A 25653-nucleotide genomic window follows, 5' to 3' on the forward strand; every position below is an offset into this window, starting at 1 on the left:
CTGCTTCTCCCTCTCCGTCGCCCCCACCCACCCTACACCCCTCCTCTTTCCCTCCGCGTCGCCGTTTCCCTCTCACCCAAACATTAAAACAGCCAATACGCAAATTGTATCCCATACTTTTATGACAACATCCGCACCGACACCTGAAAAGTCTACTTTTCATACTGTCTTCTCTTTTCGGCGCCATATCCCAACTTCCTCCACAACTCCCCTCTTCATTTTTAATCTCTCAGAAAAGTCTCCGTTCTCATTAATATTTCCTGCATTCTGTTTTCTGATAGCTTTGTGCTCCAAGAGTAATATCCTCCCTGCTAAACTGACTGAGGGAGGTGACTGAAATACTTGAATGTATATGACACTGTGTGTGTTAGCAAGAACGAATGTGCACGTCTGGATGTGCAGGTGTGGCGCCTTTGTGTGTGTGTGCGTGCCTCTGTCCATGCGTGCAGTTGCTGGTCTGCATGTGCATTTGTGTGTGCGAGCATGTAATTGCATGCATGTGTCTCCGTGTTTGTCTCCGTCTACCATTTGACTGCCATCTGAATCTGTGGCACGTACAGCCGAGCTAAGAAACAGCAGATAGACAGACAGGAGGAAGGCAGGAGGGAGAAAAAAAGGGAGGGTGTTGGGAGGGGGCAGGAGGGGTGAGAAGGAGTGAAGAAGTAGAGAACAAGTGAGGAGGAGGAGGGGGGGGTGAGGAGAGAGAGAGCAGAGGAGGAGAGACAGGCAGAGAGAGATGGTGAGCATGAGAGAGTTAGACAAATAGAGATACAGAAAGAGAGAGACAGGCTTGGAGAAGGAGGGGGGGGGGGCATCAGCATACAGAGGCAGTCTGTGGTCTTCCAAGCAGCAGCAGCAGCAGTAAAAATAGGGGAGAAGAAAAACAACGATGGTTTGAAAGATTAAATTCCTGTTGGAAGAGGAAGTGCAAAGAGAGGGAAGGGCAGAGACCGAGGGAGGCGATGGGAGAAGTGGGTGCCGCCTGGGTGAAGGTGCTGGGTTTGGTGTTGTTTAAAGGAAAAATCCACACTGATGTGGTCAAACATCGTCAGAAAGAACAGCCGGTGATGAAGGATGGTCCCCTCGGTGTGGGCAAATGAGGTGATGAAACAGTCCCAGCACGGCTACTGTGGAGCTTGGAGGCAGTTCCTTCACTTACATGCAGATATTTCAAAGTCAAAGTTTTGAGATACGTGCATCTAAATATTGTGCAGGCATCAATACAATGGAGCTGAATGGAATTCCAACTCTGTTGTATTGAACTTGCTGGTCAGAGCTCTTAAAAATGACATTTTACACTGATTTGCCAATGTTTCAGTCAGTCAGTTTTCATAGGGACTATTTCTTTGATAGGAAATAGTTCCTATTAACTGGTGCATCATTTTTGCTATTGAATGTGCCAACTGTAATTTTACAATGCTAGAGGCACTACCAACAGAATTGTTTTAACTTCCATTGCACTGGGCTGGCGGCAGACTTCCTGAGGTGTGTTCACACTGGATGCGTAACATTCTTGTCTCACGCTATTCACTCAAATTTGACCACCGGACTGTTTTCGCAGCTCATTCGCCCATAAAGCCGATGCACCGTCTGCACAGACGTTAGCTGTACGTAGCTAGCGACCGGCCGTGCCTGTACAGTGTGGCTGTGTGAGCTCATGTGACAGCTCAGACGCACCAGGAACTCTTCCACTCTCTCTCCCTCTGCTTGTCTCTCTATATTCATGAGGCAGCAACACAGCTTTGGGATAAGCACACTTTTTGTTTTTGCTTCAGTTAAAACACTCTCAGCTTTTGTGCACCTATCAATTTGTGTCTGTTCATGTCCACTCATGCCTTTGCATTGACCAATTTTTGGGCCTCGCCTAGAAATTTCGCTTGTGTTCTGTCTGAACACACTTTAACAGATGGAAGTTGTGTTTTCAGTCAGGGACACACCTCGACTGGAATAACTTGCTTTCTTGCTCTCATCTTGACACTAATGCTCTCTTCACATTAGAGGTCCAAAAATGTGTGACCAAAACCAAAAATACCTGGAAATACACTACCTGGAAATGAACCACACCTGTCTATTATTTGGAAGCCAGTACCATGACTCATAAAAAACTGAGAACTGCTGGACCAGAACTCAAATCAGACCTGTCTATAATGTGGAGGCTGGGATCCTGACTTATGAAGAACAGAGAAATACCAGACCTGAACCCGAATTTTACCTGTTTATTGTTTGAAAAGTTAGGACCTGCAGAATTGAGAAATGCTGGTCCAATACGCCAACCAGGCTCGTCAGTTATTCAGAAGCCGGGACCCAGATTCGTGCAGAAACAGGAAAAGTCAGTCTCGATCTCAGCCAGGAGACACAGACCCGATTGGCACCAATTTCACAGTAGCCTTCTCCCCTGTTTCCAGCCGTGATGCATCATCTGTGCTCCTTTCCAACAAAGTTGAGAAAACCGATGCAGGTTTTCTGTTATTCCTTGCTTGCTGATTAAAACACCGTGGCTAGACCACTCATTTCACCTTAAAACTCCACCTGCTGTCACAGTGACAGATGACGAATGCGATTCATTGAGAATCAGCTTTGCCATTTCGTTGCATCGAGCATGAGGTAGGTAACTTCATCTGTTTGCCCTTTTGAACTATAACGATTGCTCGTTGGTTGCCACGGCTACTAACGTTAGCATTGCTAATTTGCGCTCATCTGTGCTCTGTGAGAAGACTTTGTCATACTAATGTTACAATGTTGCAAGCTACAATGCACAAACACACACACACATACACAGAGCACTTCCATCCTGCTCAGCCGGGTCTTCTCGGATCCACTCTGGTTTTGCATATAATGTTAAAGAGACCCACAGTAATAGAACGCGACCTAACCTGGTACCGACTGACTGTATACAACGTACAGGGTTCAGGTGGACTCATAAAGGCCTGCACCTCACATGCTCTGATTTTGGCAAGTTGGAGCACATTCTCCGCAGGTTGGTGAAAGGAATTCTCGGAAATGCAGGAAATCACAAAGTGGTTCCCAGCCTTTTGTGAACAGTTCAACCGAAGAGGGGTTTTTTTTCTTAAATCTTTTGACCAATTTTAGAGGCCTGCCGAGGTAAAACTGATGCAGTAATTCCCAAGAAGAAAAAAAAGAAAAGATCAGAGAACAGTCGGAGAAAATCAATAGTTTTGTCGCAAAAATATGTTTTTTCATGCTTCTTTTCCTGCTAATCATCTCACAACCACTGTTAACGGAAAACTACGCAAAGTTTGGGGGTGAATTTTTCTATTAACAAACTGAACGTGCCTCTTTACACGGAGAATATCAGTTTAATTTACTTTCATCTGGTTTGATGGATAAATTCTTCCCCTAAATGTCAACGCTGTGCTTGCATCTTCTCATTTTCTCGAACAATGGTTTGGAATTTTGATTTACATTGATATGACACAAAGCAACTCTTTTTTTATTCTCTTACACCGAACTCACAAAGGGAAAGCCTGTTCTCACAAAAGAATACAGAGGGGCAGAGGGAAGGAAGTGATTGCTAAGTGCTGGAACGGGTCCCATATCTCTCTTACAAGCCAATGAGCCCTGATAGAGGAATTCCAACAAACTGACTGATTGGCACCGCAAAGGATGCCATTCAATTAGAAATGAACATGTGAATGGGATGCTTCTGAGAGGGATCTGGAGTGATGAAAAATACAGGTTTGGCATGATTGAGCTCGAACCTGTTTGGGGATTGCTCATGTGTGTCTTTGTGTATACGTGTGTGTGTGCACTCTCCCTGATAGGGTAGGGGCTTCGTTAGGGTAATTACAGCTTTGCTATGTAAATAAGCCTGTCATAGTGGAGAGAGACACACCCACCTCTTTTTCAGACCCAATTAACCTAACTCCCCTGGAATTTACATACCTAACAATCTGCAGCACACGCACACACACACACACACAGATAAGTACACACACACAAAATCCATTCCAGCACTTTTGCATGCACACTTAAATACACTTTATTAAAGTGCAAATATACTTAATTGGTACATGCAGCAAACTTTCTCTTTTCACACAGAGCCAGTCTTAGACACCAGGCAGTGCAGTGTGTGTGTGTGTGTATACATGTAAACTTGAGTCCCTTTGTGTATATTGGAGCCTGGTTGAGGAGGTAGACTACAGCTAGCCAGGTGATATCTGAATGCATAAGGCATCACCTCGGGCTAACTGGCTGCTGGAGCTGTGGTGAGCAGCATCTATCATCTCAGCCACTGATGAATGTCTGTCCTGAGTGGCTGTGTGGCGTAGTGAGGGGAGCACAGAGTGTGCGAAATGACTCATGGTGGTGGAAGGAGAAAGGAGGAGAAGGGAGGCGGAGGAGCTGAGGGGGGGGGCAAGGTGGAAAGACGAGGAAGAAGGGCACAAGGGAGAGGGGAAAGGAAGGAGGTGGAGGATGCGAGAGAAGAGAGTAGTGGTGATGGAGAATGAAAATGCAGAAGATGGAGAGAAAGGCTGAGAGAAGAGAGAGGAGCGAAGGCGCAGGAGAGGAATAAATGCAAGAGAGAGACGAGGAGTCAGAAGAAGGAACAGGAGGAGGAGTGTGAGGGTGGAGAAGCATGAACATAAGCAGAGGGAGAACGGAAATGGTTGAAGAAGGGGAAGGGGGGAGGAGAGAGCGAGATAGAGATGAAGGATGTGGGTGCACGAGGAAGAACAGAGGGAGATAGTGGCGAGAAGGCAAGAAAGTGGGTCAGAGGAGAGGACGACGATGTGGAAGAGAAGGAAGGAGAGAGTGATGAGGCGAGATGGAGAGAGAGATACCAGAGGGAGAAGCAGGAGAGGGCTGGAGAGGGGGATCATAATGGAAGTGTGGAGGGCAGCGCTGCCGAAAACCAAATCAGAAACCAAATAAGACTCCAGAATTCTGGTGTTTCAGGTAAAAAACAAACAAACAAACAAAAAAAACTATTGCACATTCAAACACAGACTGCAGCGCTCCATGAACCTAGTTTGCAAGTATATGAATATATGCCCAAGGTCTGTGCTGTGGTTCAGGACACACTACGCACGTCAGCAAACTGGAAGCACAAATTTTAAGTGAATTTCCAGCAAATCTGCAAAACAAAATGTGAATTAAGGCACGTCTCCATCCACCACCGTTATACGAATATCAGGAGTTGGTTCATTGAGATAAACAGCCGGTGCCACTTCAGCCGAGTGGCATTAAACCACTGCAGAAGAGGAGGGCACGACGAGATGAAGCAAGTAAAAAGAACACCAGTCAAACCTAAAGCGGCTGAAAACAATGAAGAAAACATGGCGGAAGTAGTGGTTTATTTGCTAAGTTTGTCTCCATTGCACTTTGTCGCATTTTGCTTTTCCATAAATCAAATCAAAAAAGGTTTTTACATTTTTGGCATTTCCACATTTTCATGCACAAAATGAAAATGCACACAAGAAACAGATGGATGGAAACACACCCAACGGCACGTTGAACTTATTGCATAACTGCACATTTGCAATTTTTAGAATTATCTATCATACATGGTACAAAGGGCTAGACTATTTTACAAATACAGTTATTACAACAACACCAGCAACTGGAAAGTGGTGTCAGATAAGGGAAGGGTGGATAGACGGATGGACAGGAATGAAGCATGTCGACAAACCGCTAACAGCCTTATCTGCTCATCTGCATTTGAGCAAAAAGAGGAAGCAGAGAGGAAGAACACGGTGATGCTGCTTGTGTTTATTCTGTGCAAAGGAGGAAGAGCCAGTGTTCCCGGGGATCATTGGGTTCTTGGATCAATACTGGTGCTATGATGAGACAGTGATAGAGTTTGTGGTCTAGAGCTTAAAAGATACCTACGCCATCACTTTCTCCCTTTCCTTCATTGTCTTCCTCTCGGAGAGTACCTGCACACTACGCTGGCTAAATTTGAAAGTGCATCTTAGTCTCGCAGTTATGACACCCGAAAATCTTGTTTGTTTTTTTTTAAAGTGGTCTCCATCCAGCATTTTCAGATTTCTCACATTTTCGAGTGGATGGGGAAACAGGGCATAAGCTTGTTCTAACCCTCGAACTCCCTCACCGATCACTCATTATGAATGCACATTTTTGTCAGAAATCGTAAAATAGTAATTTATTCTTACTAAAAAAAAGATAAATGTATATACATATATATACACACACACGCACACACATATATGTATATGTATAATTGTCTAAGGAAGAGAAAGTGCTTTTCTAACTCTGTCCATCAGTGAGATTGCGTGTAAACATATGCAGTATGTCACATTTAAAATCACATGATTTTATGTCTGTTGGATCTTTCAGTACATCTGTGTTGCTACATTTTGCATATACACTAGTTCACCAAGTAAAATTCTTGCAGTTACAATACTCCTCACTCCTTTTCTTTCTCTATCTTCTTATTCTATTATTCCTCTGTTCTTTTATACTATGTCTGCTAATCATGAGGTGTTTGTATTCTCATGTTTAAAAAAAAAACAAGCCCTACCACACTCATACAGAAATGTATTTTCTCTCTCTCTCTCTCTCTCTCTCTCTCTCGCTCTCTCTCTCTCTCACACACACACACATGCACACAAACACACGCACTTGCCTGCACACATACACACGCCGGCGTGCGCACAAACACACATGCACGCAGACAGTCAGCTGTGCCCTTCCCACAGCTAGTAGCACGAAAACAGAACACACTGCCTGTCCCAGCCTTACACACATATACACACACACATGTGCACGCACAAACTCTGCAACTGCCCTCTACACACTCTTAAAGGGACATGACACAGACTTATACATGGCTACCGGGAGCTAACAGCATTCCTGGACACTACATAATTCTTTACAATAGCTGTAGCGCCGTGTATTCTCCTGCTCTTGAGTAAAGTGTTGTGCGACTGTGAACACAACGCTGGTAAGCTATCTGAAGGGCAAACTAGAGCAAACTGTCATCTGTAGGAATTGTTTGGGAGTGGCTGACAAAAAAGAATCTATGGTGTGCTTTATGAACTAATGGCAACAATTTTACATGATGTGTTCCAGTTGTTACATATTGTGTTATAACGTCGTCATTCTGTTCATCGTGGTCAATTTGTATCATTACATTTGGATGAAATGAGTGCTGATGTGCTACATTTTGAGAGTAGCGTACACAAGATCGTAAACAAACTGAATGCTTACGTTTAAATTAGCTAAATGGTGGGAGCACCTTGAAATCGAGACAGTGAATGCTGCTTTAACCCTCCTCTTCAGCAAAAGCAGAAACACTGGGAGCCACAAAGGAAACTGTGAAAACTGGATGAGGCGGCTTCGAATGATTACGAGTCAGTGAGGATGAGCAGAGACTGAACAACATGGAAGTGTTTCTGACCCCAGACCTCATTTAGACACAGGCAGAGTGTGATCTGTGCTTTAAACAACGGCCCTAACAAGTTAAACACAAATTAGACAAAATAAAATGTGTCCTCAATTAGCTGAGGATCCCTTGCTGCTCTGTTGGGACCCTTGGTAGTCCCTGGACCCCAGTTTGGGAACCAAGAGCCAATATTGCTTGAAAAAAAACAATAAAATCACTTACTGCCTCCTATTTACAGTTATATAATGGGGTAACTCAATAACCTCAATCAGTGGTGTGCACAGACTAACTGAGGGTCAGGGGTGAGAGTTAATGAGAGGGACCTCTTCTGTGTGCGGAGTAAAGGTTAACGTTCATAGTTGTTCTAAGGTCCTGCTACAGGACAAGCACTTGAGCTGAACGCAGGGGCACACGGGGCGAACCAGGTGGGCATTTGGGCCAGTCAAGAGCCCTTCTGGTGTAACATTAGTTCAAAAACTCACACTGAAACATACCGTTAGGATGCAAATCTCTAGCTATACATGCAGTGGTTGAATAAAAGTTCAAATGTAGTAATAGCCATTAGCATTAGCTGTCTGGCACCGTACATAAACACAAATATAATGTAAGGCCTGAACTTGAAGTCCAGGAAAGAACTTGAACTTGAGCGAAGTCGACAAAAACTGAGACACTGTGGCTTTAAGAAGCCCCCACCGTCTCACAACAGGGGGGGCGTGAGCTGAATCCAGGAACAGCGATTGAAAAAAAAAAAAAGCTCCACCAGTGGACTGTTTCAAGTTCCCCCCGGCTGAAACCCTGCCTGATTTGTGGGCAATGTTGGGGATGTAGAAAAAAAAAGGAAACCGGAGCGAAGAGAGCGCAAGAGAGAAATAGGGAGACAACACTAACTGGGTAGCTATGGAGATAGTAGGTTTTCCTGGTAGCTTTCTTTGACAGGTGTCGAGTGGGATAAAATAAAGTATCAGAACAGCCTCCAAGATGTACGGCAAGGGTAAAGGAGCTGTGGTCCCCTCCGATAGTCAAGCAAGAGAAAAGTAAGTACATTATTGCACTGTCACAACAGAGATCCAGCCAAGAAGAGTGCGCTAGGTGGCTAAACTTGCTAACTGATGCGAGGCACCTCAGTCACTTCAGCGGGAGCACGCATGTTCACCAAAGCTCATATTGCGAACACGCAAGCCGCAAAAGTGATGCCGTTGTAGTTAATTCGTTGTGTTCGCCACTTCGCGTGTCGTGGTGCCTCCTCCATCCTCCAACTACACAGGCATGGCTGCTAAGTTAGCCCGAGCGGCTAGCTACACCGCCAGTTGCACTCTTGTCTCTCTTGTTTCTTCCTAATGCAAAACAGAGAGTGGCAGTTTCGGCGACTTGGAAGTTGCACCGCTTTTAAGAGGGGGGAGCGTTGCTGCACGTGTTTCCAGCTATAATGCAGAAATGTGCACTCGGAGCATTGATGGGGATCCCACTTCGGTTCCATCTCTCCCCTCGCCCCAGTGCGAGGAACAATGCACTTGGAGTGACGCCGTGCATTGTAGCTAGCTGGCTTTTGTGTCGCCCCAGTGAAGCGGCAGGTAAAAATAGAATACAGCTGTTTGGGGCTTTGTCACAAAATAGCACGGGAACGTGTTCTAGAATTGTTCCACGGCGACGCTGTGTCCGAGCGCGCTGGCTACATTGTATCCATGCGTGCGTTCGGTCAGCGGAGAGCCAGCCGCTGCGAGCTCCGTGCAGCCAGAGCTGCGCCTCACAACTTTTGTGGCCCGTACGGGTTTCCTCCAAGCACCCGAGTTGTGCGAACGAGTGCCGGGGACAAACTGCTTGTAACTGCCGCCGCCGCTTGTCGTAGTAGACACGGACGCGGGGGCTTTTCTGTGGCCGATTCGTCAGGAAGCTTTAGGTGGCGTTAGCTTGGGGAGCTGTAGCCCTCCAATCCCTTTGTCTGCATGCCACCGTCTCGATGCCTGTTGTTCGATCAGGAGATGCATGCCGCACATTTGCCAGCGTTTGAATAGTCTGCAGAGGTTTCAGATTGGCCTGAAATATTAATCCAACTAACTTCTGTGCATCAGTTCTGAAATAGGAGCCAGCATGTGCAGGGGGGGCTCTTGTGCTGATAGTCAGCGTTAACAAAGCCAGCCAAGACCAGTGCATGCTTTCATTAAACTTTGTAAGATGGAATTGTTTTAAAGCCCTGTGCTGTGTTAATGGTTAATGGTAGTTCCTATTACACTACAGCTGAATCGCCTACAGGTAAATAAGAGGTAAGAGCCTCAGCACTGGTGGAATGCTCATGACTTTATTCCTTGCAGTGGATGGGTTTGAACACCAGCAAACGCTCACTCCGACTGGCTGGACCAGTCAGCAGACTGGGGCGCTGAAGTGGGACAGAGTTGTCACACTCTTGTATGTTTGCGTGAAGATCAGCGGGCGCCTCATTACCTTAAGCCCACACCTCCCCTTCGCCGTGTCGTGAACCCGTCGTCTCTGTTCTCTCTTCGTGCACCGCTCTCCCTGCATCTTTCTTCGTCTGCCTCCCAACTCTCGCTTCCCATCCTTCGCTGCTCCTCAAAGTCCTCATCCCTCGCTTCAGTGTTGAATTATTGAGACAGACTGAAGCAGCTGCTCTCGGCTTTGCGTCAGAGTTGAGAGAGAAAGAAAGAGACAGAAGAGAGGGAAATGTGGCGGGCACACTCATCCATGTTTAAAGCGGGGGGGTTTTGTTGGGGGGCCTCGGGCGGGATGTCAGGTGTGCCAGCGGTGCACGGCAGGGACGTTTCTCACTCGGTGGGAGTAAGCGTATGCACGCGCTGGTGTCCCATCGCAGAATGTAAGGGGGAATGGCGGGGAGGGAGGTCAGGAGGTCACCTCACACGGCGCGATGGAGGAAGCAAATTTTGTTTCAGCAGGGGTGAGGATGTGCATAAATCAAAAGCAAGTACAGTGTGATTCCAGCGATACGGTAGAAAACTTTGGTGTCACAAGGGCATATAACCTTAGAGACTATGGAGTAAGGGTTGCTGGAGCTACGTTAAGATTTTTTCTCTTGCCTTATTAATAGAATTTCACATTCTGGCTGTCAGAAATGACCACGACTGTCCTCTTTTCCACTCCACCACGCACTGACTGCTCCTCGGATCCCCTGTACCTCCTACTGTTTTCCTCCTCTACAAAAATGGGGCATGCCCCCTCTTACTTTCCAGTCAAAACAAATTTCTTTCATCTCCCTTAACTCCACCATCCTATAGCTGCTCCTTCTCCTCCTCCTCCTCCTCCTCCTCCTCTTTCTCAAACTTCTCTTCCTTTTCTACGAGCGACCTTCTGAGCTTTAATAATGTAGTAGGCCAGGTGCATGCACACGCAGCCCCTTCTGCAACCCACACAATAACACACATACACACACACTACACATAAAAATTTAATTGAAGGCCTCTTGGGGGTGGGGGGGGATCTGCAGTGTGATCCTCCTATCCCCAGACATAAGACCAGGTCTAACTATTCCCTCCTAGTCAAACTCCTATAGAAGGCTGCACATGTGTTAAGCAAGCCAGTAAACCTGCAATGTACTGGGAGATGCAAACGGTATCAATATTTGAGGCACATGTCGTATTCTAAAGCTTCCTGTGAGCCTCTGCCAGGCATTTCAAAACTGTTGGAATTAGTGTAGATGCAAGGAACCTATAGGTGTGTAAGTGTGATCAGTTAATAGCAAAGTGTGTGTGTGTGGCCCAGTACTAGACTGACCTGCGGGTGGCAGTGACTTACACTCTACACCAGCGGTCACAGAGAGCTTTGTGACCTACAAATTGGTATGAGCCTCCGAAAGTGGTCAGATTCCCTTGGCCAAAGTGGTCAAGTAAGTGTGTGTGAGAGAGAGATAGAACGGCAGTCTTTAGCCTCTTTACATCATTGGTCATTTGTACAACAACCAACCCCTCCCCGTATCCAATTAGGCGATGCAGTCAGGATGTGTTGCGCTCGTGCAGGATGCTACATGTATGTAGAGTTGAATAATATTAACCAGTGTAAATCACTCCGGGACGTTTAGAATTCAAGGCCGCATGTGCTTTGTTTGTTTGTTCATCTGGATGTCTGAAAGTCCGCCTGCTCTTGCATGTTTTCTTATTTTGGTAGCTATCTGCAAGGAGGAAAACACTCATAGCTGCTTCTCACCTTCCGAACAGGATGGCCCACTATACACACACAGGGACACACTACACTGCACACTGGAGTTATTATCACTTGATACATGAGGAGTGAGGTCTACTGAATGCGTTTTCAACCCACGATTAATCCTTTCATAGTGTAAGACTTGTGTGTCACTTTAATCTGTGGTCAGCATCGTTCGGCCAGACACATGTCTGCAACTGTGGTCCAATGCCTGCTCCAGATGAACTATACAACTACAAAGAATCACACCACACATGTATCAAGCACAGTTTGTGTTCTCTCGGGGTGCTTTGTTTTCTCTCATGCCGTAACTTTTGATGCAAGTGGGAGAATCCCTTCAGTGAGCTTAAAATCTCAATAACTGTAAAATGGAATTTCTGCTCATAACATAATACAAAAGCCAGTTCAACAAAGTAGCGTCCACCCTGCGCTCAGCCCAGGTCAGGAGGGGGGTCATGATGACAGGTCAGGTGCTACACTGTAGGGTCAGCTGAAGATCACTCTTCAGAGTTTGTAGAAAGTCTTGGAAAATGCTAAATTTTAAGCGTTAAATGAAACAGTCCCGTCTTCATATTTGTTTGTCGTCTCCTGGCATCAAAATTAGCGATAATTAAATCTTGAATCAATCAAAGTTACTATAAACAGCAAGTGAAATAACGTGACAATATATGTTGTTGCTGTGAGTATAAAGGAATTCTGTTAACTTCATTTTTCATGATTGCGTTTATAGTAACAATTTAGATGTGATGATAAAGACTTTGAGAGTCTGGCAATTTTTGGTTAAGTTACCTTAAAAGTGCTGAAAAATTGCTTGAATTTTACTCTCAAAAGCTGAATGAACCCTGACTGTCATTGACCAGCCGTTTGTAGTTTAGATACTATTTCAGTGCAGTGCTGTATGGGATGTTGTAAACAGCCTTGAAATTGTATCTATAGTAGTTTCTTAAAGGTTAGCATTGTCCTACATTGTCATATGCACCAAATATCACTTAATATTAGTGTGTTCTCATTAGCATGCGAATGCTTTGATGTCCAAGCAGAACGGATCATGTATCACACTCGAATAAGGACTTTTTTTGCTTTCAGATTTAGATCTTTTGCTATGTTAAAAACACATTTAATTATAAGATTGTTAGGGAGCATCCATTTATATCTGCCAGCTGCTGCCCCTCCTGCTGTGATGATGTTTAGAAAATGCCCCCTGACTGCGTTGTGTCTATGTGAAGGACAAGGTGTGATCATGTAGCGACCATCGCCTCCAAACTACAGTTATTGTCTATTTGCCTATTCATATCTTTTACAGACTACATTTGCATACTAACAATGTATATTTTAAGCATTTGCATAATATTAGTAGTAAGATCAGGTCAGGCACAGATCATCTCTCCATCATAACACTACAGCAGTTGTTTCTGCCATTTCTGTTGCTCCCATGTGCTCACCTCATCTTAGACATTTAGCAGTGAATAAATGAATGGATTCTCACTTTGACCCTCAAACAGAGGTGTGTAGTAGTGTACTATCCCCCAGGTGGACATTTACTTACGGTTATTTTCATAGGGACATACACCTAAGTAGAGACTATTTTTTTGAATGGACTAATGCCAAATATTATAGCATTTATACCCTAAGCTAGTTAACACTTGTTCAGAAATGGGAATTCATAAAAAAACATATATAACCTGCAATAAAAAAGATACATAGAAACCAATGCAGTAGGACCATAAATCACCTGATCAAGACTAATTAGTCTTACGAAACTTTTCAAATGTTTTTAAATGATCTTAGTTGTGATGAGGGCTGCAGCTAATGTTTATTTTCATTATTGATTAATCTGCCAGTTATTTTCTTGATGAATTCAGTCTATAAGACATCAGAAAACTGAGAAAATGCCCATCACAATATCCTGCAGTACAAGAGGACGTCATCAAATTTTTTGTCAGAGCAGTTAAAATCCCAAAATATTCAATTTTCTATAGGAAAAGCAAAACATTCTCGCATTTGAGAACCCGGGGTCCCTGAAATCCTTTGGCTTATGTGCCTGAAGATTTAATGAAATGGTAATTGATTGCCAAAACAGTTGCAGATTAATTTTCTTTTTATTGATTAATCAACCAATCTTTGCGATCTAGACTGAAAGATGTCTCGGAAGGATTCCCCCATATTCACTCCCAAGCAGTCTGTCCAAAGGACCCTTTTACTGCGTTGTATAATTCTCCACCCTGTCGCTGAGGACCATGGTGATGCAGAAACATATAGATAATTTCTGCATTGGCAAATTGGGTGCAGTTATTAAAACTTGCCCCGTTTATTTTCTTTAGAACATTAAAGATAGTGAGCTTATCCGCTTCCTATCCAAATTTTTTATTGTTGAACTATACACTGCCTTAAGAGGCTTAAATGCACTAAATGCGCTTAAACAGGCATCACCGTCATCCCCACCGTTCAGCAACTGTTCCATGAAAGGCAGCATTGCAAAGGCAAATTGGCTCCAAGTGGTTAAAAACAAACTGCACAACAGCCTTATTATCTCAAAACCATGTTTCATTGATCAACTCATTGACTAATGATGGGGACTGTGACACTGAGCTACTGTCCTTCTCATTAGGACCTTATTGGCCTGTCAGAGGACTGTCTGCTCTGGGCACACAGGGCACTGTCATATCCACGCTGCCGGTCGATTGATGGTCCATTAACAGCCTATTAAACACGACTAAGTGAAGGCGTTAGGAGTACAATGTTGGGCCAATGGGGGTTTCCCACTCCACAGCATGGTTCTTGTGTGTGTTAATAGACCCTGGTGGATTGCCGTTATCAAGAGTGTCTGGCCTTTTATAATAGCAGTGATTTAAAAAAGTCATTCGAGAGCTTTTAAAATATTGTTGGAATTAGTGGGAATGCCTGTTGTATGCAGCTATTTCTGTCAGTATCTGGCGTGTGCAGTCAGAACACAGTGTTTTTCATACAGGGCGGCAGATGTTTTTCAGCTCCTGTTGTGCTTTGAGGACTTTTGATGCTTAGGTTTGGTAAGACTAGTGCACTACCTGTCCCAAACGTGCCTGTTAGGAATGAACCAATTGCTTGGCCTTCAGTATTGCTGCTTGCAGTTTTCTCCATATCATTGACTTGCAGAGCCAGAGAGCCCCCGCAGTTCCAGACCCAGAGTACTCATTCACCACTACTTGTTTTTGTCTTTTTAAATAATTATTAATAACACAATAAAATTATAATACACCACCAGTTTTAGACAGTTGGTGAGGTGTTTTCAAAGTATGAACCAAACCTTAATTATTGATTATAATAATTATTGTTATTTCTCTTTCTTTAAGTGTCATTGAATTGACTGAACGTAGGCCAAAGACACAGCACACAAGAAAAGACAAAAAATCAAAATATGCTTTTAACAAAATTGATGTAGACTAATGTTATCACCATTTGTGGGAGATGCTGGAAGAAAAGTCCTGTCACTGAAGTCTAAAGTTTTTCATCCAGATGTAACAGTGAAAGAATTAAATCTTGACTGCGTTATCATTACTATTGATTAAATTCATGAAATCATGCCAAAGCTGTCTGGCTACCCCAATTTATCGCTGGTTCCCAGGCCGTTACTAAGGATAAGGTGACATTATTCACTGGCGGTAGCTAGCCAATGTTATCTTAATAACATTAAGTTAATCACAGTGAGAAGAAAACATCGAAACACAGATTAGCTCGTCACCGTCGAGAGAGTGACTGTGGTTTAAACTTGCGCATGCAAGCCGATGTTTCTTGAGAATTGCTCATCCAAACTACTTCACACTTGACACTGCACTTCCTTGGGTGCTCAGCAATACACCCACCAACTGTGAAGTCAGTCGAATGAAAGGCTGTCAAGAAAACCAAGGGACAGACGGCGATTCCTTCCATTTTAGTTAGATGCACGTAGGCAGTAGTGGGAAAAAATATATAGGCCACGGAAGTGCTGCTGGGATGATGGGGCCCTTTTTTCATCGCAAATAAAATTTTCAGGAACCTTTAGAGGTACTCTGAAGCCTCACCTGCATTTCATCCACAGGAACCTCCAGCCAATTTTAGTTTGTGGGTCATGGTTCATACCACCCGAACAGTCCCGGCCCCTGGGGTAGTACTGTATAGCCGACCAGGAACTATCAAAGTGAAAGTACAGTGCTGGCAGTTGTTGGCTGATCGGCATACCAAAAGTAAACACCAGTGATATTAGGACTTGGGGTGGGAAGGTCTGTACTGTCACTGATGTTTAAGAAACAAATGAGATGAAGTCGACAAGCAAGAAAAACACGGTGTCACCTTCCCCTCTATTTGCTAATTGTATCAGTAGTCAGTTTACTGTCGAACCAGAATAAACGCTCACTCGTCCTGCTGTAGTCACGTTCAGTCCCTCTTGCCACCCCTGCATGTCTCTTTTCCAGCCTCCATTCAGACATCGTAGTCACACAACAGTACATTTTAAACAATGTGACCTTGAAGCCACTTTTTTATCCATTGGTGGTCTATCTATGCCTAACCTTTATGTTTTTTCAGATGTGGTAAAAACACAAACACGTCCCTGAAACTAAAAACTTATTTTTATGGGGCCTTTAGATTCTGGAACTAGTTGGGTGAAAATTAGCTATACGTAGTATGGCTGCTTCTGATTCTCCCACTTGTGGTGTGTTTGCCTTAACAAACACACTTACTGAGAAATAAGGACACCAAACGTGGCCTCTAACAATTTTTTCCTTTGTATTTCAGGTTAGCGTTATATGTGTACGAGTACCTGCTACATGTGGGAGCACAGAAGTCCGCACAGACCTTCCTGTCTGAGGTAAGATGGCAGCCATGTTTAGAGACTACAATCATTCTTAGATAAAGAATTGATGAAAAAGGAAATTGTAACACGTCACTTGGGCCTTGTTTGCTCGTAAACGTAGAGCAGCTTTCTTCATTAGTAAAACTGTTCATACTATAACCAGGCTATGGTAGATGTTTACAACAACTTGTATCATCAGTGCAAACACGCTAAACATGATTACAGAGCGTAAGGTGTTGCATCAATTTTTCAAAAGGAAATCCTCTAAAGTTACAGCCGATCGTGCTCGCAGTCTGCTTTTGAGTGCAGAAACAACTGATGCAGTTGTCTGCAGGAATCGTGTTGTGTGTGTATACATTTCCAAGCATCCCAACAGGCTAATTGTAAATGAATTGAGCTGCTCACATGTTAAAAAGGGGAACAGGATAAAGACGTTAAGAGAAAGAGTCAGGAGGATGGAGATCGACAGAGCCAGAAAGATGCCCATCTTCACGTCCGAGGGCATTGACAGTTTGAGACTGACTGATTATATGTTCTTAACCCCTGGACCTGCAGACATAATCCTCTCTCTAGTGGCTGCAAGTGACTTTTCTCTCCTCGCCTTGCCGCTCCTCTCTTCCCCTCTCCTCTAGATTCGATGGGAGAAGAATATTACATTAGGGGAGCCCCCCGGATTCCTCCATTCCTGGTGGTGGTGAGTGTTACTTTTTTTCCAGTATGAAAGGCTACTTTTGTCTCGTTTGTTTTGATACAGTGAGCCTATTCATTTTATTTCTCTGGGTGTGTAAACAGTTTTTACAGTACATGTCACAAGCTGTGTACCCCCCCCCCCCCCCCTTTCCACACGCATACACACTCACTGATGGGGCTCTAGTGTCCATCCGAAGCCTGCATAATTCATTACCGTCATATGCACAAAAGGTAGCTTCATTTGAGCCTTCGTGCTCCGACGAATCACGATGGAGCCGCAATTCAAATTTGAATATATTAAACTCATATTTTATGGAAACATTCAGATATTTATGTGCTTGAAAAATACCAAATTTTTAAGTTAACTGACTTGTCGTCATTCCTCATTAAGAGTGACTTCCGTAGGTGGGAGGTTTAGCAGAGTCTCAGCCTTGGTGTTGACCAGACTCACCGAGGGCGTGACCCCCTCCCTCCCCGTCTTCTCCCCTCCTCCAGTTCTCCATCCTTTCACCCCCGTTCCTGAAACAATAGATCCAGATGGTTAGGGAATGGACTCCCCCCTCCGTACTCCCCTCCCCCTCCTCACCCTCTCGTCACCCTTTGTGTGCCCCCCACCTCCCACTTTTCTCCTTTGTTCATGTGGGAGAGGGATTCTTAGCAGATTAACCCGTTGCATTCCACCTTCCTTTGTGCCACCTCTCCCTCCGCTGTCTTCCTCCTCTCCCCCCTCTACTGTCATTTCTGCCCCTGGCTAAGATTTGACCTTTAGGGTCAACACCTCAAGCACCGATCAGCAGTTTCACTTGTTTTTTTGTGTTGTTGGAGGAAACTGCACAACACATTTTCACGTTTACTTACGGCTGGTCAGTAATCAGAGTCTAACCTACCTACAGCAACATTTTAAACCCAGACTGACAATATTTAGGTGTATTAGTGATACATGATAAGATAAAATAAGACTTTATTAATCCCAGCCAGGGAAATTCGGGATGATGCTGCTTCTTGTGGGCTCAATTTATGTAAATGCACTGAATGACCACGCTGAGGGATATCTTGCAGTGCCAATTTAATGATACTAGTCCGTCATACTTTTAGGAGGTCGTTACAAAGGCTGAACTGAGTAGGGTCCAGTCTGTGTATGACTTTTATATATCCTCAGATACAAGAGTTTGAGCCAAGTTATCAGATAATCTGAAGGAAAGGTTCCTGAAATGTCTTAAACCTCATTCTCTCATAGTTCCTGGTAAATTACTGGGATAACCCGTCAACCACCACTACAGATTTTTACTATTCACACATGCAGCTACATTCAGGAACATTTCCGTCTCGCACCATTTCACACATGACACGGCAATGCCGCAATAGACAGGCCAAGCAACAGTCCAGCAGGTGGCAGTAATGCAACACACACAGATTTCCACCCGCAATAAAACTCAACAGAAGAAGAAGAAGTGACAAGGTCGGATGCACGAGTAGTATTTTCAGGAATGTGACGGATAAGGAGCTGGTTTCGTCCAATGGTCTTTTAATGTATTTAATATTCAACAAGTTTGTAAGACAGGTTTTTTTTTCTTAATCTTCTAACTGTAGACAAGTCGCAGATTCAAATACATCATCAGAGGAGTCTTGTGATTGGTTCGGTCATTACTGAGGTCTCAAGGTGAGACATTGGTGGTACAGATTTCCCTGAATATGGATCCCTGCACGTGTAATAGTTGCTGTTTTACACCTGATGTGTGCCAACCAATTTAAGTTATATTGTGGAATAAGGCTGACGACAGTCTGTTTTCCCCTCTGTCAACATTGAAACGACCCCAACCAACAATGGGTTATCCCCTCTGCCAGTACATCTCAACTTCCCTAAACTCTTAAATCTTGAAAGCTTCACTCATGAATGTACTTTTACTTTTAAGAAAGGTTATGTGATTTGACAGAGGGGTGCTGTAGTTCTCAGAAAATGTTACGTAAACTGGAGTAAACAGTGATTTTGTTGCAGACTATTTTCAGCAGCAGATATGCTGCACTAGTCTGTATTTACAGCAGCAGGATAGTATGTATGGGATCGATTTAAAATAAACTTCAGTGCCCATATTCATTATTATGAAAATACATGTAACCCAGTGCAACAGACAACAGCGAAGGTCTGTGGCACAGAGGTACACAGACAGTACTTGTTAGTAGGATCAATTCATTATTAGTTTTGGTCTTTTCAGGGGATTTTTTTGGACAATAAGAAGATAAAGAATATCACCAGCTGTTTCTATTTGAGTAAAAGACAAAAAAAGAAAACGCAAACCCTCCACCCAAGACTGGAGAGCTAAACCACCTTACATTTGCAATTAAAAACGTCTGGCAGAACTTCAATAGATAATATTTTATTGCATGTGAGCATCACATGTCCTCACCACTCTTAAGCTTTGTCATGGAAAACACCATCAGTGATTATTTATAATTTTATAATTTATTGATTCTGTTCAAGGTTAAGTCTTTTCACTTGCTTCCTCTTCAGAAAGATCAGAGCACAGCTACAAAAACTGTGCCACTGGATTCAGAATACATTCGCTGTGTTGCTGAAGGACGCCACTGAAATTTGTACTGCAAAAATTATAAAGTAACAAATATTTAAAAATCTGTGCATGTAAAATTACAGACTTGTAAATATACCCTTAAAGGTTCTTAAAAAGTGCAATCTCTATTGTAACTTTTCACCTCAGGGGGTGTCTCTGCTGAGTCAGAAGAATGAACGTCAGGCCTATAGAGCACCATCAGCAATATGAGACCAAGGACATGTTTTAATAAAAAGAAAAAGACGGAACAGAATAATAATTTGAAAGCATAGAAGCCTGGTAAATCTAAAGAATAAGTTAGTTCATTGCTCAGTTAAAGACATAAATCTAGATATTTTTTTGTTTTTTCTTTGCACTTTAAAGTATAACATGAATGCAAGTATAAAGTGACTTGTGTGAACTCACACCAAAGAAGGGCTATTTTTTTTCTTATCGATACAAACTTCGTCTTTTCACTGTGGGCGAACCAGTCAGTATTTTCTTTTGTTCTTCTCTCCTTGTTGAGGCTTGCAGTGAAAAAATAGATAATTTTTTTGACTGGAGGTTCAAGTCCAGTAGTCTTTATTTGTTGATGTGTCCTTGAGCAACACGCTGACAGTCCTTATCGTGTGTGCTCCTCTGTAGGTCGACCTCGCACTCTGTCCTCCTCCTGGAAGAGATGCTTCAACTTTTGACATCAAAATTCATTGTTAGACTGTACTAAGCTTCCCAAATATGCCTGTGCTTATGAAGTGCAGAGTATGAAAAATTCCAGATGTGGATGGATTCAACATGTCTGTGTGCGTCACAGATTGCCAGGACACGTGAAGTGGCTGCCTGATTAGTCCTCTCGTTAGCCATGTTGCTGTTGCACTCTGTTTATAGCACTTCCACTAAATCAATGCACAAAGGCTGATTCAGTTAAGACCTCTTAGACAGGTAGCACACAAGCAGTTAGCGTCATCCTTAGGTGTGTGTGGGTCTCTGCGATTTTCCACTTATGGTGTTCAAATAGACTGAAACAGAAGCCTGTAAGGAAATGTGTGTGTGTCAGGTCTTGACAGATTGCGTGTGGATGAGGTCGTTTACCAGTCGTCATTTATACAACAGCATATTTCAGGCATCGAGTTCATGCTTGAGTCACTGTAAAGCCCCATTCACACATGCAGTCTGTCCCTGAAATGTTCAGGAACGTTTGCAGGGATCGATATTCAGGGAAATCTATACCACCAATTTTCTGTCTGCCAAGTATATTAACATTTCAGGGAAAATGCTGGTATGACTGGTGTGAATGAAAGCAGTAGCATTGCAGGGAAAAGCATGTTAAAGGTTTCAGTCATACAGTCAAAAGACATCGTCAGTTGGAGTAGGGTTGGGCGATGTGACGGTACTGGTAGAAATGTGTCCACTGGTACAGATTTGACAATACCATTTCCACCGTGGAAATCAGCCGTATTTACACACCTTTAATCGTAGTGTATGCACTGCTACCCTGCTACACAGCAACCAGATGGTTTTTTTTTTGTATGGAAGTTCCAAATAAAAGAGGGAGATAATCAAACGTGATGAAGTATGGTACGGGTATCGTTATTTCTTAATTGAATTTACCGTTACATATACCGTGATAGAAGATTTTGGCCGAATCTCCCACCCCAAACATGGCACACAGGACTCTCCTGATGACCAAATTGAATCCACGATGCTCTTTTAATGTACTGAATGCAAGTATTTGATTTAGGTAGATTACGAAAAACATTACAGGTCTCTCAAACTTGTTGAATATTGAATGTGTTGCTAGAACAAAAACAGCTCCTGACCTGCCATGTTCCTGAAAACGATAAGAAATGCCTTCTGTCGCATGCATGCACATCCAGCCTCACCCCTCCCCATCTTCTTCTTCCTCTGTGGAGTTCTTATGGCAATTGGTATCCGTAAGAGTTGCATTACCGCCGTATGTTGGACTTCCACTTGCCCCATCTATTCCAGCATTGCAGCGCCATGTGTGAAAAAGCGTGAGGCGGAAATGTTCCTGAATGTAGCTGCATGTGCAAACAGTGCAAATCTCCCAGTGATTTACCAGGAGCTAACAGGTAAAGGTTAGAGTCAAGAAATGGATGCAGTCATTGAAAGGTCTACGCAAGTACTGAGTGTGTGTGTGTGTGTGTGTATTCTGAGTGAGTGAGAGGTTGATTGAGGGGGTCGACTCTGGCATTGTGTCCCTCTTACAGTGATGCTCAAGTGTATAAGAGGCAGTTTAAGAGCATCAGGGAGATAGTGAGAGTGTGTGAATGGGTTATGAATAGCTGTTATACATTTGCTTGTATTGCTCTGTTTGGTAACCTTTGACCTCTCCACCCCTCAACCCCACCTCCCCCCCATTTCAGTGTATTCTGGGATTTGTATTGTGCGGCTCCAGACCGAAGGGAGACATGCGAGCACTCCAGTGAAGCAAAGGCCTTCCATGACTACGTAAGTGACAGACGGGCCCTGAAGCCACTTCCTTTCTTCTTCTGCAGAAAATCACTCTTTGCTCTTTACTTGCTGTGGAATCAGATATTTGTTTCTCTGTATGTCTGCTTGTGACTGCACAAATAATCATATTAATATCAATTCCTATCACAAATTTGTGTCATTCTACCATATTTGATTTTGGCAACTTGGTAACTAACAGTAGTTTTCTTTACAAATTATTGTTTTGATTGGTAGATTAATTGTTTGGTGTATAAAGTGTAAGGAAAAAAAAGCAAAAAATTGCTTTTTTTTGTCTGACCAACACTCAAAAAACAATTGAAAAAAGCAAAATCCTCTTCTTTTAGAAATTGGAACTGTGGAATATTTGCCATTTTTTAGAAATAATTTTAAAGCTATGGCAGGGAGATGTGTTGCATCAAACCAAGCGCTCCTAATTTCTGAAGTTGCATCAGTTAATGACGAGACAGAGTTGCACGATGTGACGAACTTTTGCAAAGGCAAAGAGTTCAGAAATGAAAACAGATCCAACAGCGAGAGCTATGAAAGTAAATTGAAAGTAAAAACTAAGGAGGAACAGCAAAAACAAAGAACAAAGCAAGTCCTTAAGGAGGAGAAAAGGGTCCAACCCTGTCGACGAGCTTGTTGTGGTTGTTATCAGGGTCACGTTTTGTTGTATTGAAGCTTTGCGATCCAAATATCATCATGACCCTGAAAAGGACACACCGTGGCTACTTCACAAGCAGTTTTTTCCTTGCACTTAAAAGTATCACCACAACTTTATCCAACCACCATCACATCATCACAAAGTACGATATGATGAAGGTTTCAAGCCTCAGAAACCTGCAGAGAATTGCTGCACGTCATAACATCTATAAGAGGAGCTTTTTACAGTCCACCAGCATACCTGACGAGCTCTTGTAGATGCAGGGGGATCAGAGAGGTAATATTTTTGCTCCAAAATAGATGTGAAGTGAGAGATGCCACTGGTGTTTCACATTGTTCTTTTAATGATATCTATATTGTGGACCGCGTCCTCTTTTTTTTTTTTTTTTTTTTAATTTAAAGATAATCTGGGATGTTAAATTGTGTCCGCGGTGGACGATTGTACATACAACAATACCCAAGATCTTTGGCTGCCTTTGATGTTGAGATGAAGCTAGTCAATGCAGCGCAGTCAATAACACAGTGTTGTTGCAGGCAAGAGCAAAAAGCGGCACCATAGTTGCTGAATTCATGCAAAAAAAAGAAATCAGGTTTATAAATGTAAACCGATTTTAGCTGTTAAAAGACTCATGTAACAGAATTTTGGGCTCTGCGTTTGGGTGTTTCTTACCAAAATGCCCCATGGGATTCGTAGTTAACTTCTCTCTGGATGCTTATATGTGTACAGGCGTCTATACTTGTTATCAGAGTGTAATGCACCTTGAAGCAATTTTTGGTTTTATTAATAAAATTAACTTGACGTGAGTGAGAAAATCACATTTCAAATGATTTTTGTACACAATCTTTTTTTTTTATTTAATTTTTTGCTTGTGTGCGTCCTTGAGGAATTATTCGCCTCCTTTGAGCGCTTGAAGGGGAAGTTATTCTTTTTCCCCTGTCTTGCTGCTCTCTGACGTCAGAAGTTAGGGTTAGGGTTAGCCTTTGCAGAGTTTGTAGGGATTCTCTGTCTTGTCAGGGACACTTCAGCGAGCGGTCCAGGTCTCTAGAAGAGAGTCCTACTAGTAACAGCTCAACAGTACTGCCCACTAGTACTGTAAATAACTGGGTTTTTTCTCCATGAAGAGGAGAAACTGTAACTGTATCCGCTTGTGTGTAAATGTCATGTGTTGTGATTGACACTGTGCGTCCTCTCTGGCCAAGACAGTGTGGCATTGTGTGTGCATGCGTGCGTGATCTTGTGTGTGTATGTGTGTGTGTGTGTGTGTGTGTGTGTGTGTGTGTGTGTGTGTGTGTGTGTGTGTGTGTGTGTGTGCTGTATAGTGTGGGGAGATAATGGAATAGAGTTCTAATCCGGTAATCCCAGCACTGGGCCGAGGCTAAGCCAGGGATTTGTGTGTGTGGGTGTGTGTGTGCGTGTGTGTTTGCGTATTTTTGGACGGGGCGGGTGGGGGCATCTTTGGCAACCAGCCCATTGAAGGAGGGTGGAGGGGCTCACACCCTCAGCGCCAGAGTACCAGTTAACCCTGTGTGTGTGTGTGTGTGTGTGCGCGCGCGCGCGTGTGTGTGTGTGTGCGCGCGTGTGTGTGTGTGTGTGAGACTATGTAGATGGGTGGTGCTACATGGTTGCTTGCTGTCTGCTCCTAACAGTGATAAAGCGAAGGAGACGGGACCGGTTTAATTTTGGCTCCAGCCCCCTGAGGCTAGTCTCTGAGCACAGGTCCTTTCTACTGGTTTCAAAAGAATGAGCCGGGTAGACGCATCGCAAGAAAAAACAATATTTCACCTTACCTCAAAAGAGTTTCTTAGTCTTTTGAGGATTGCTAGATTGCAAGCCAGCATTTAGGAGGCATTATCACAGTTCTCTCTGCTGGGTGCAGCAAAGGTTTATGGTTACAGCCAAGGCAACTTTTTCCACAAGTCTTGACACCAGTTATTAAAAGTAATGCGAGGGCTGTTAAGAGTGCTATGTTAGAGAGTGACCTGATAGTTAGTTTACATCCACTTTGGGTTTATCATTGCATCTGGTTCACCAAAGCGGCAGGCTTATAAGGTTTAGCATTTAGGAATCAGATAGAGGCTGTTTCCCCCTCATGTACATTAATATCATTATTTCGATGTGCTTTTAATTGCTCTAATCATACAGGCTTTCAGTTAAATCTTATGTAGCTTTACATAAAGTATCTTAAAGTACAGAATTTGTGAGACTTATTTTTGAGGTTTTTAGCATTTCCTTGTGATTGTTTGAATGTGGTGATGTTTAGTTGAAGTGAAGCAAAGTAAGGAAAACAAAAGAAAAGGCATATTTTATGAATTGTATACTTTGGCCTGTAATAGGACAAAGAATTAGCTTATTTCATGTTGTGTTGCAAAGCTTGCATGTCTTCTAGTTGGCTCCATTAATTTTAACAGGCACGCACGCTGTCTCCTGCAGTAATAGACAAGAAAGCAACGTGTGTTACATTCTTCGAACATCGTGTTGTACATCAGTTAATTAGCTGGTTTGATTCGCAGTGTTAATTGTTGGATCGGTCCTAAATCCAGGTAGCATCATGAAGGTTTTGAACATCAGAGCTTGAATTTCTGAATTACTCACTTTTCATAACAATCTGTGTCAGTTGTGATTCCAAAGCAACACAATCTGCAGCTGTTGCTGCTTCTTCATTCCTTCATCACACTCTTCCTCCATGTTTTACCTGCACGGTTTTACTCCTCTCACACTCCTGCCCCACTCCTCTTTCTCTCTTTTGTATTGGCGCAACTCGAGCCTGTTCTTCATCATCATCATCATCAGGTTTTAACTGTGATGCCTCCACATCTGCATCTTTCCTCCCATCCTCCCTCTTGTCCTCCCACCCTCTTTAATATATATCTTACTCCCTCCTTCACCCACGCCCCCTCTCATCTCACTTGCCTTAACGCTCACTCCCTCTCCAGCTCTCCTC

At 43.4% G+C, this 25653-nt stretch overlaps 1 protein-coding gene across 2 annotated transcripts in view; it reads left to right on the forward strand.

The window, feature by feature from the left end:
• Positions 1-8165: 8165 nt before the first annotated feature.
• The window catches only part of zgc:110158 (uncharacterized protein LOC553590 homolog), a 42104-nt gene continuing 24616 nt past the window's right edge, over positions 8166-25653 (forward strand). For both annotated transcript variants that reach the window (XM_041953497.1, XM_041953498.1), the window contains exons 1-4: positions 8166-8400; positions 16283-16355; positions 16973-17034; positions 21961-22045. In XM_041953497.1, the coding sequence (XP_041809431.1) occupies positions 8345-8400; positions 16283-16355; positions 16973-17034; positions 21961-22045 (276 nt within the window). In that variant the 5' untranslated portion in view covers positions 8166-8344. The remainder of the gene's footprint in view (positions 8401-16282; positions 16356-16972; positions 17035-21960; positions 22046-25653) is intronic.

Source organism: Chelmon rostratus, chromosome 15, assembly GCF_017976325.1.
Source record: "Chelmon rostratus isolate fCheRos1 chromosome 15, fCheRos1.pri, whole genome shotgun sequence".
In the NCBI taxonomy this organism is placed as follows: Eukaryota; Metazoa; Chordata; class Actinopteri; order Chaetodontiformes; family Chaetodontidae; genus Chelmon; species Chelmon rostratus.